The following is a 12256-nucleotide window of genomic DNA, read 5'->3' as shown; positions in this document are numbered from 1 at the left end:
GGAGTCCGGCTGCGCTCCACTTCACAAGCTTACTTAAGCCTCGATGGCTGAGCCATTCATCGACTGTAATTAATGCACCAAAGCGCACCAAAACACCTGAGCTTTGAAAATCTATCTTGTATTTCCTTCTGCGCATTGAAATCCCATACGGAAACGCTAGTGTACTTAGATAAGCGCTTGTGGGTTCAGCCTGAACATCAAGGCGGGTGCGTTGACAAATAAAGGCCTCAGCAGCAAAATGGTCGAGCTAGTAAATAAAGGCAGTGGGGTATTTGATTTCAAGTTATTTATCACAGGCGGCAAGAACACGAAATTCGGGCTGTCACCTCGATAGGTCTTCCTTTGAGACGTACCTGTTGGTGGCAGGGTTGACGAGATGGGCGGTGTTGGTCTTGACGGGGCAGCTGTGGACACAGGAGGAGCGGTTGCGGGTCCTGGTGTTGAGGGTCGGGATGCCACAGGCTTAGGAACGGTTGGCTTGGAATAGATGGTGCCCGGATACGGTACATCTGTGACTTCTTCCTTGGCGCCGCCACCGCCACCGGCGCCGTCGTCCCTGTCGTCGATATCTGCAGGGTACAAAGCGAGAACGGGGAACAGCTGCACACGCCGTTAACAGGTCTTCACGCTTACATTTAATATTGGTTTGCATGGTGGATGCAAACCTACCTATCCCCCGCCGCACACATTTTCGTCCGCCTTTCATTTCTCTTCACTATTCTTTTTTTCAATTTCAAGCAATTGTAATTAGGCCCGTGCTTTCCTTGTCCTCATTGCTTTCTGGCAATATATAGTCGCGAATGTGAACTTGCGAGACTTGATGTGGGTGATGCGCGACGCAGGCCTCCTATCTGGAGGACAACAAGTGGGACGACGCTCTTAGGAGAAGCGAGCTACAAGACCAACTTTGGGCTGCTGTGCAGAAGGCTTGCGAAGCGGCGGGCAACCTACGGCTCCCCGTCCCGACGTGGAGGGTGCCCTCTACACCTTGACGAACCGGCGGGTGTCCATGAGGACCTTATTGTGAAATCAAGTTTCAGCACCGATGATGACCACCCCCACTAACAAAAAACGAGTCCCTCTCTTTCCATTTGCACTTTTAAACGCACACACACACACACACACACGCATATATATATATATATATATATATATATATATATATATATATATATATATATATATATACATATCAGAATCCACTTTATTTCCAACACACTAGTTGGGGGCCCCCAGGCAAAAAGCTGTCGCAGACAGCTTGACGGGGCCTGGGGGCCTACAGAGAGCAGCAGCCAGTGTATTTCACAAATTCGAACAATTGTAAATACATACAGACATTATGAAGAAGAAATAAACTTGTTTCATACAGATGCAGCATACAGATGCAGCATACAGATAATAATAATATTTGCGGTTTTACGTGCCAAAACCACTTTCTGATTATGAGGCACGCCGTAGTGGAGGACTCCGAAAATTTTCACCAGCTGCGGTTCTTTAACGTGCACCTAAATCTAAGCACATGAGTGTTTTCGCATTTCGCCCCCATCGAAATGCGGCCGCCGTGGCCGGGATTCAGTCCCGCGACCTCGTGCTCAGCAGCCCAACACCATAGCCACTGAGCCACCACGGTGGGTCGCATACAGATACGGACATTATGAAGAAGAAGAAATGAACTTATTTCATACAGATGCAGCATACAAGGTGGACACCATCACACAATGCACAAACAGTGCAGGAAATGTAGCAGCCGGGGGAAAAGAGAAAAAGTTCATTCCTTCATCAGGTAATCACGCACCTCCGATTTAAACGTGTCGAATGGGGCACTGAAATTAATGTGATTTTTTAAGAGGTTGTATAGTGTTGGTATGCAGTAATCCAGCCTAGATCTACCGCAATTTGTACGTGTACGCGGCACTGGTATTACCCTGTTACGTATGCTGTAGTCATACGGGGAATGTCCTGTATAGTGTGGGAGTTTATTTTTGTACATATAGAGAGATAGTTTATAGTCATATAACTTAGGCGCTTTAAGCATATTATGTTTAATGAACAGGGTACCAGTGGGTAATAGGCTGGGGTGTTCATTAAAGTTCTCAAAGATTCTTAATACCTTCTTTTGGAGGCGCTCCAGTTTGTTATAGTTGGTGGTTGTTGTAGTGCCCCAAACTAAAGTGCAATATGAAAGACGTGAGTAAAAATTAGCATAATATATTGCATTCTTTAGTCTAATTGGAATTAGTTCCCTCAGTCTGTAGAGGCAACCAACTGCTTTGCCTAATTCAATCGTGAGCTTAGCAACGTGCATGTTCCAAGACATTGTTTCTTCGAACCAAACCCCCCAAAACTTTTCAGATGCAACGCGTTGTAAGGCCATTCCTTGAAAGTCTAGGGTCAGTTCGAAATCGCTTTGTTTGTTGAGAGGTTTAAAAATAATATATTTAGTTTTTTTTAATATTTAAGGTTAATTTGTTAGAGTTCAGCCACTGTTGAAGGTTAATTAGGTAATTGTTTATTGTTGTGTTTAGGTGGGCTAAAGTTGATGCGGAAAAGAAAATATTAGTATCATCAGCATACATGACCAGTTTGGGAGAATTAGGCACATCACATAAGTCATTGATATAAAGTATACACAATAAGGGCCCTAGAATCGACCCCTGAGGCACTCCATGTTTTACCACAGTAGTCGGTGATGACAAGCCATCGACTTTCACACACTGCTTTCCATTGTAAAGATAGTTCTTTACGAGATCATGGGCGACGCCACGTATGCCGTAGTCATGCAGTAGCAGAATATTATGGTTTACACAATCAAATGCTTTTTGTAAATCAATGAACATTCCCACAGTAAAAAGTCTGTTTTCTATGTTGCTAAGAATTTCATTCTTGATTAGTAATAGCGCCATTTCGGTAGATTTCCCTTTCTGGAAGCCGTATTGTGAATCATTCACAACGCGGTATTTAGTGAGAAAGTTTTCGAGCTGTGTATGAATGACATTCGCAAAAACTTTGGACAAGATGGGCAGAACAGATATTGGTCGGTAGTTTGCTATATCACTGACGGCTCCACCTTTGTGAACAGGGGTTATACGTGCTAGTTTAAGGTCACAGGGAAATATACCAGTCTCTAACATTTGATTAATTATGAATGTCAGCGGTAAGGCTATAACATACGCCACATGCTTAATAGGGACCGCACTCAGGCCGTCCAACCCGGCGGCAACGCTGTTTTTAATTCTGGAAATGAAATTTGTGACTTCTTGTGCAGTAGCCGGTGAAAGAATAATTGAATTAGCCAGTATTGTACGTGCAAACTGTGGCGTTAACCAATTAATATATATAAGTCGCGTTAACTGTGCATATATATATATATACACAAACGAGAAGAAAGGGGGTTAACCGAGGGGCCCGATTTTATTAATCATATCATAAGAAGCCAACAAACACTGACACCAACGACAACATAGGGGGAAATTACTTGTGCTTACTAAGTGAAATAATGAAACGATAAATCATTGGAAATTAAAGTGGATGAAGAAACAACTTGCCCCAGGTGGGAACCGAACCCACAACCTTCGCATTTCGCGTGCGATGCTCTACCACTTGAGCTAACGCGGCGCTGTTTCCTTATCCACTTTCTTGGGTATTTACGTTTTCTAGTAGAACCCTTAGAGTGTTAGCCAGCGCCACCACTCACTGACCTTGGCGGCGGACGTGGAACGTCCTTTTTGCCGCAGGCGTCACGAGAACGTGATCTTTTAGGGAGAAGGCAACTGGTCAATAAACCCACACATGCTACCTGAAGGCATCAATTTAGCCGGATTTGAGACCCTCGTTATGTAATAATCGAGAAGGGGGTTAACCGAGGGGTCTGGTATTTATCAATCGTGGTTTGTTGGCTTCTTACGATATCATTATATATATATATATATATATATATATATATATATATATATATATATATATATATATATATATATATATATATATATATTAAAAAGTAGGTTTATTGGGTTTCGTAGCGACCGCCGGTTCTACGATGCACCGAGCACAGTCCCCGAGCTCGAGCTGCTGCTGCGCGCTTGATGCTGCCGATGCTGCTGACCCAGTGTGCACGTTCCTCATCTTCCTTACAATGGCCCCGCGGAAATAAAAGAGCCATCCTGGTGACTTAGTTTTCTGGAAGGGCGGTAGACTGGTGATACGGCTTGAGACGCTGAACATGAATGACTTCGCGGCTACGACGTCGCATGTCGGACGCCGGCGTTAGCGGCTCAATCAGGTAATTCACGGGTGATGTTCTCTCGAGAACGCGGTATGGCCCGTCGTACTTCGGAAGGAGTTTTGAAGCTAGCCCAGGCGTGCGGTGGGGCACTAACAACCAGACGAGAGCACCCGGGAGAAAAGTGGGAGTCGAGTTCTGGGCATCGTGAACGGCTTTTTGACGGTTCTGGTCGTCCGAGGTGAATCGACGGGCCAGCTGGCGACATTCATCGGCGTGTCTGGTGGCTTCCGAAATCGGCAGGCATTCAGAAGGGTCTGACCGGTAGGGCAGAATGGTGTCGATTGTGTGCGAAGGATGACGGCCGTAAAGAAGGTAAAAGGGTGATAATCCGGTAGAGGCCTGAGTCGCGGTTTTGAAGGCATAGGTGACAAACGGAAGAACGAGGTCCCAATTAGAGTGATCAGGTGAAACATACATGGCGAGCATGTCACCAAGAGTTCGATTAAAGCGTTCCGTGGTACCGTTAGTCTGTGGGTGATAAGCAGTGCATTTACGACGAACAATAGCGCATTAAGCAAGCAGTTGTTCGATGACTTCTGATAAGAAGGCGCGGCCTCTGTCACTTAAAAGTTCACGTGGACCGCCATGACGAAGGAGAAAACGGTGAAGTATGAAATTGGCGACCTCCTGCGCTGTAGCATTTGGTAGAGCAGCGGTCTCCGAATAACGGGTTAAGTGGTCTACCGCAACGATTATCCACCTGTTGCCGGTAGGAGTCAACGGAAGCGGCCCGTAGAGATCTATGCCCACGCGATCAAAGGGTCGGGATGGGCATTGTAAAGGCTGGAGTTCACCGGCGGAGTTGTGCGGAGCCGCTTTCCGGCATTGGCAATCACGACAAGAGCGGACGAATGTTCGAACGAAATTATACATTCCCAGGCAGTAATAGCGGTGTCGAAGTCTTTCGTAGGTCTTGAAGACTCCCGCATGGCCACACTGAGGGTCGACGTGGAACGAGGAGCAGAGCTCTGCTCGCAAGATTCTCGGAATGACGAGTAACCAGGTGCGTCCCTCTGGGGCGTAGTTGCGTCGATACAGCAGCTGGTCGCGAATCGCAAAATGAGGCACACTTGGCGCCAAAGCGTACGTGACGCTGGAACTTTCGAAGTATCCGACAGAAGGTCGATCAGAGATGCAGTCGAGGGATCATTACGCTGTGCAACAGCGATAGTGTCAACGTCCAGAGAGGATAATGTGAACTCGCAGGGGGAGTCGTGACTGGCCTTCGGGGGAAGCGGTGATTGGGTAGGCGCGTAAGCGTCGGAGTGCTTTCGCCCGGAACGTTACACCACGCGAATGTCGTATTCTTGGATTCGCAATGCCCAGCGGGCAAAGCGGCCCGATGGATCTTTGAGCGTCGACAGCCAATATAGTGCGTGGTGGTCGGTCACTACGTCAAAAGATCGGCCGTATAAATATGGGCGAAACTTGCCAAGCGCCCACACAATGGCCAAACACTCCTTTTCTGTAACGCTGTAATTGGTCTCCATCTTGGTTAACACCCGACTCGCGTATGCGACGACGTATTCTGCGTGGCCAGGCTGACGCTGTGCCAACACAGCGCCAAGGCCTACACCGCTTGCATCGGTATGGATTTCGGTTGGCGCTTGTGGGTCAAAATGGCGAAGAATGGGTGGCGTCGTGAGAAGACGGCGCAAGGTTGTGAAGGCGTCGTCACACTCTGGAGACCATGATGAGAGATCTCTAGCGCCACCAAGGAGCTGCGTGAGAGGTGATATAATTGACGCAAAGTTTCGAATGGATCGCCGGAAGTAAGAGCAGAAGCCGATAAAACTGCGTAGCTCTTTCATAATAGTAGGTTTTGGGAACGCAGTAACAGCACGTAGCTTCTCGGGATCCGGGCGAATGCCCTCCTTTGACACGACATGGCCTAAAATTGTTAACTGACGAACAGCAAATCTACACTTCTTCAAGTTAAGTTGCAACCCGGCGTTGGTCAAGCAAGTGAGTAGGTGCTGGAGGCGGAGCAGGTGTGTTGGGAAATCAGAGGCGAACACCACAATGTCGTCAAGATAGCAAAGACATACTTTCCATTTGAGGCCACGCAGAACATTATCCATCATTCTTTCGAACGTAGCAGGTGCGTTGCAAAGTCCGAAAGGCATGACGGTGAAAATTCATACAAGCCGTCTGGTGTAACAAAAGCAGTTTTCGGGTGATCGGCCTCTGCCATCGGAACCTGCCAGTAGCCTGACCGCAAATCCAGCGAAGAAAAGAACTCGGCTGCCTGCAAACAGTCCAGAGCATCATCGATGCGTGGTAATGGGTAGACGTCCTTCAGCGTGATCTTGTTCAACCACTGAAAGTCAACACAGAAGCGGATGGAACCGTCTTTCTTTGTGACGAGGACCACGGGAGAGGCCCATGGGCTTTGGGAAGGTTGAATGACGCCTCGACGGAGCATGTCATCGACCTGGTCTGCAATGACGCGGCGTTCCGTAGCGGACACGCGATATGGTCTTTGTCGCAGGGATGAGTGAGCGCCAGTGTCGATGTAGTGCTTGACTGTCGATGCACGGCCAAGAGAGGTTTGCGCAACGTCGAAAGAAAGGCGGAAGTGCTGAAGGACTGCGACAAGTTGAGATCGCTGCGAAGGCGTCAGTTCTTCGGCGATGAATGGGCTGAACACTCCAGTCGATGTTGAGTCTGGTACGGAGAGGGCACTCAGTTCATGGGCGGCAGTAGAAGACACTTCGTCGAGGACGGATACAATTCGTGTTGAATCGACCGACTCGACGCAACCAAGGCATTCGCGGCGAAGCAGTGATAGCGGCGATGAAAGATGATTGTAAATGGGCACCGTGCTCACACCGGCGGCAAGGTCAAGAGCTGCAAAGGGCAAAGGAAGTGCTTTTCGGGTAATAAAGTGATGAGAGGGCATGAAGAAGACCGTCCCATCGGATATGGTAACACAGAAGACTGGTACGAATGCTGACGAGCACGGGGGCAAACAGGTGTCTTCTTTCGCGCCAATTTTAACGGCAGGATGAGCATCGACCGAGGCCTGGTCACCAAGGTGGAAAAGTTCAATCTAAGCCCGAGCGCAATTGATGATGGCATTGTGGCTGACCGAAAATCCCATCCTAGAATAACGGTTTGGGAGCACGATGAATGAACTATGAATTCAATCGTGTACAAAACGTCCTGTATGATCACACGGGCAGTACAAGAAGTGGTAGGGTGAATGGGTTGAGAACTCGCCGTTCGGAGCGACAATCCAGACAGAGACGTCATCACTTTACGAAGCGAACGGCAAAGCCTGGCATCCATAACTGAAATAGCGGCACCGGTATCGACTATGGCGACCGCCTTAGTCGATACTGGGAGGCTCCCGCTGGCGAACGGTGCCAGCGCAAGGGACGGGTGGCGATGGCAGAGTCTGCTGGTCGGCGTCCGGCATGGCAGAGGGTAAGGTTCCACTCTACCATCCTGGACCTCCGTTCTCGGACGCTACCCTCTGCCATGCCGGACGCCGACCAGCATACTCTTCCATCGCCATCCGTCCCTTGCGCTGACACCGTTCGCCAGCGGGAGCCTCCCATCTTCAGCGGAACCGACGACAACGACGTTGAAGAGTGGCTGTCGTCCTACGAACGGGTGAGCGTCCACAACAAATGGAATGACTCGGACAAGCTGGCTTACGTCTCATTCTACCTCGCGGGCGTGGCCAGTCTCTGGTTCAGAAATCATGAAAGGGATATCCAAACGTGGTCGGTGTTCAAGACTTTGATTACCGAAGTATTTGACCGACCCGCCGTCAGGAAACTCCGAGCCGAGCAGCGTTTGCGTACACGCGTACAGGACACAGGTGAGACATTCACCAGCTATATAGAAGACGTTCTCGATTTGTGCAGGCGCGTGAACGCTGCCATGACGGAAGCGGAAAAGATCAAGCACGTCATGAAGGGAATCGACGATGACGCTTTCTAAATGCTTCTGGCCAAGGACCCGCGCACAGTTGGCGACGTCATCAGCTTGTGCCAGACCTATGATGAATTGCGTAAGCAGCGAGCTCTGACAAGGTGACATCCCACACCAAATGCGGCATCACTCTACAGCCTTACCACCGGCCCAGAACAAGCCTCCCTGATAACGCAAATCAAAGATTTCGTCCGCGAAGAAGTCGCACGACAGCTATCTCTGGTGTCCGTCACTCAAAAGTCTGCCAGCACTTTGCCGTTTCATATCCGTAACGTGATCCATGAGGAGGTCGCGCAAGCGCTGCTGGCTGTTCACCAGCAGGATGTCGTGGCTACACCAGTCACTTATGCTGCGGTTGCTGCAATGGCCCCTCGCACTGTGCCCGTGCGTCGCTTCCAGCAGCCTGTACCCCGCACCTCCACCACTTGTAAAGGAGGTTTATTGGAATTCGTAGCGACCACCGGTTCTACGATGCACCGAGAACAGTCCCCGTTCTCGAGCTTCTGCTGCGCGCTTGATGCTGCCGATGCTGCTGAACCACTGTGCACGTTCGCTATCTTCCTTGCAATATATATATATATATATATATATATATATATATATATATATATATATATATATATATATATATATATATATATATATATATATATATATATATATATATATATATGTACACCACGCAGAAAGATGCAAACGAAAAGCTATATACAAGTATATTTACAAGGGAAAACGCCGCACGTGCCCAAGAGGCAACAACCCGCGCTAGCCTCCAAAGGAGGTTTATTGGAATTCGTAGCGACCACCGGTTCTACGATGCACCGAGAACAGTCCCCGTTCTCGAGCTTCTGCTGCGCGCTTGATGCTGCCGATGCTGCTGAACCACTGTGCACGTTCGCTATCTTCCTTGCAATATATATATATATATATATATATATATATATATATATATATATATATATATATATATATATATATATATATATATATATATATATATATATGTACACCACGCAGAAAGATGCAAACGAAAAGCTATATACAAGTATATTTACAAGGGAAAACGCCGCACGTGCCCAAGAGGCAACAACCCGCGCTAGCCTCCAATCGTCGTCGTCGTCTTCTCACTGCTCGCCTCTTCGTTGTTGCAAATACTGTTCCGTAGCACAACGCCCGACGGCAAAAGCGCACTCCCGGAGCCACTAAAGGCCGGACTCGGGAGCAGTGTAGTAGGGCTTGAGCCTACTGACTTGCACGACATCACTAGATGCCACATTAGAGGAAGAGGTTGAACTCACAGGTGCAATTTCGTACGCCACAGGCGTCACCTGGCGAAACACGTGGTAGGGCCCTGTGTATTGCGAAATGAGCTTCACTGAAAGTTCGACGTGACGAGAGAGCGACAGCAGGAGCACGGGCGCACTAGGCGAAAACTGTACGTCACCGTGGCGGGCGATACACTGACGCTGCTGAGTGGTTTGCGAGACCATCAGTCGAGCACTGACAAGTTGGCGTGCATGGTCGGCGAGGGCGATGGCGTACCGCGCATACTCGCTTGTTGAGATCGCAGCAGGAGGAAGTGCCGTGTCAAGGGGCAAGGTCGGTTCGCGACCGTAGAGTAGATAAAAAGGGGCAACTCCGGCGGTGTGGTGCCGGGAAAAATTATACGCAAATGTGACGTAAGGAAGGGCAATGTCCCGGTGGCGGTGGTTTTTGGAAGCGTATTTGGATAGCATATCGGTAAAAGTACCGTTCAATCGCTCTGTCAGGCCATTAGTTTGAGGATGGTATAAGGTATTCAGCTTGTGTTGAGTGGAGCAGGAACGCACAATGTCAGCGATAACTATCGAGAGGAAGTTACGACCACGGTCAGTAAGCAGCTGTCGCGGGGCCCCATGAAGTAAGATAATGCCACGGAAAAGAAGGTGCGTGACGTCAGTGGTGCAACTGCTAGGGAGAGCCCGCGTGATAATAGCGTATCGGGTGGCGTGGTCAGTTGCGACGGCTACCGATTTGTTCCCAGAGGCGGACGTGGCAAAAGGACCGAGGAGGTCTAATCCAACACGAAAGAACGGTTCCACAGGGACGGTGATCGGCTGAAGATGACCGACAGGCAGCACCTGAGGTGTTTCCGACGTTGGCAGGGATCACAAGCAGCAACATAGCGTCGGGCGGAGCGAGCGAGACCAGGTCAATAGAAGGGGCGGCGGACGCGGTCGTTCGTGCCGGTCCCACCAAGATGTTCTGCAGTGGGTGCGTCATGCATCTCAAAGAGCACTGTCTGTCGTAGATGTTTTGGCACGACAAGAAGAAGATCAGATCCGTCAGGGAGGAAGTTCCTTCGGTACAGAATGCCGCCCTGGAGATCATAGCGGTGAACGGATGCGTCGGTAGGTGTAGAGCGCAGACGCTCGATGAGTGCTGGCAGCGGTAGGTCTCGGTATTGCTCATCGACGATGTTAGCGAAGGCAGACACAGAGAAAATGCCGTTGGCGGCACTACTGTCAGCGTCGTCAGTCTCGTCTACCGGGTAACGAGACAGGCAGTCAGCATCCTTGTGTATTTGGCCAGATTTGTAGGTGACAACATAGGAATATTCTTGGTCTCCCTCTATGATCTTTCAGTGAGCATAACCAGTTAAATCAGTGATGGTATGTGACAGCGGAAAAGCGTCGGCCATATAAGTATGGACGCAACTTGGCCCCCGCCCAAACTAGGGCCAGACACTCACGCTCAGTGATGGAACAGTTGCGTTCCGAGGGTGAGAGGAGCCTGCTGGCGTAAGCGATAACACGGTCATTGCAGCGCTGGCGTTGTGCCAGTACTGCGCCAATTTCGTGACCGCTGGCATCAGTACGGACTTCGGTAGGTCCAGAAGGATCGAAATGGGCCAGAGCGGGAGGCGTTGTGAGAAGGTCGATAAGATGCGAGAATACAAAGGCCTCGTTATTGCCCCACTGGAAAGGGGCGCCTTTCTTTAAAAGCTCGGTTAGTGGTAGTGCTATGGCCGCGAACATTTTCCCGAAACGGCGGAAGTACGAGCAAATTTCGATGAAGCTGCGCACATCCTTGACACACTTGGGAACAGGGAAGTGCGTAACAGCATGGATCTTGCCTGCGTCCGGCCGCACTTCGTTCGCGTCAACAAGATGCCCAAGGACGGTAATGTGGTGACGGCCGAATTGGCACTTCGATGCACTGTGTTGCAGACCGGCTCGACGAAAAACGTCCAGGACTGCTGAGAGGCGCTCGAGGTGCGTAGCGAAAGTTGGAGAAAATGTTATAACGTCGTCCAAGTAGCACAGTTCTCAACGTAACGTTACAGCGCAAACACCTAAGACGAACCACAAACGGAAGACACGACACACACAATTCTTGGCAAAAGCAAGAATGAGCATGCGCGACTTGCCTTAGAGGCCTACCACATACGAATAGAAGGAAGTGATTGCACCAGTGACACATCTTTGTCCCTGCACCCATCAGAATTCGAATTCCTAAGTTTGCGTATGCGATAAGTTGGCAGATATCAGTAATGTATTATCTGCGCCTGCGCGGTTGTGTGGTCTAGGTATATATATGCATCGACGACGAAGAAATAAAGTTGTTAGCGCCAGTGTGTGTCGTGTCTTCCTTTTGTGATTCGTCTTAGGTGTTTACGCTATAACGTTAAGTTCAGAATTATGTACCAACTAGGCCCAAACGAAGTTTTACTGAAGTAGCACAGGCACGTAGACCATTTGAAACCGTAAAAAAGGGAGTCCATCATGTGTTCAAAAGTGGCAGGAGCGTTACATAGACCGAACAGCATCACCTTAAATTGGTGAAGACCGCCGGGTATTACCAAAGCAGTCTTCTCGCGGTCGAGATCGTCCACGGCAATCTGCCAGTAGCCGGAGCGAAGGTCAATAGAGAAGTAGCGAGCACCGTGGAGGCAGTCAAGGGCGTCGTCAATCCGAGGTAGGAGATACAGGTCCTTTTTGGTAACTCTGTTAAGGTGCCGATAATCCACGCAAAAACGCCATGAGCCATCCT

At 49.3% G+C, this 12256-nt stretch overlaps 1 protein-coding gene across 1 annotated transcript in view; it reads right to left on the bottom strand.

Annotated features, from left to right (window-relative positions):
- LOC135918256 (uncharacterized) overlaps positions 1–12256 on the bottom strand; it is a 185463-nt gene that overhangs the window by 98549 nt on the left and 74658 nt on the right. The window contains exon 6 of the mRNA XM_070532839.1: positions 327–569. Coding sequence (XP_070388940.1) covers positions 327–569 — 243 coding nt within the window. The remainder of the gene's footprint in view (positions 1–326; positions 570–12256) is intronic.

Source organism: Dermacentor albipictus, chromosome 2 (genome assembly GCF_038994185.2).
Source record: "Dermacentor albipictus isolate Rhodes 1998 colony chromosome 2, USDA_Dalb.pri_finalv2, whole genome shotgun sequence".
Taxonomy (NCBI): Eukaryota; Metazoa; Arthropoda; class Arachnida; order Ixodida; family Ixodidae; genus Dermacentor; species Dermacentor albipictus.
This window is presented reverse-complemented; position numbering and strand designations above follow the sequence as displayed.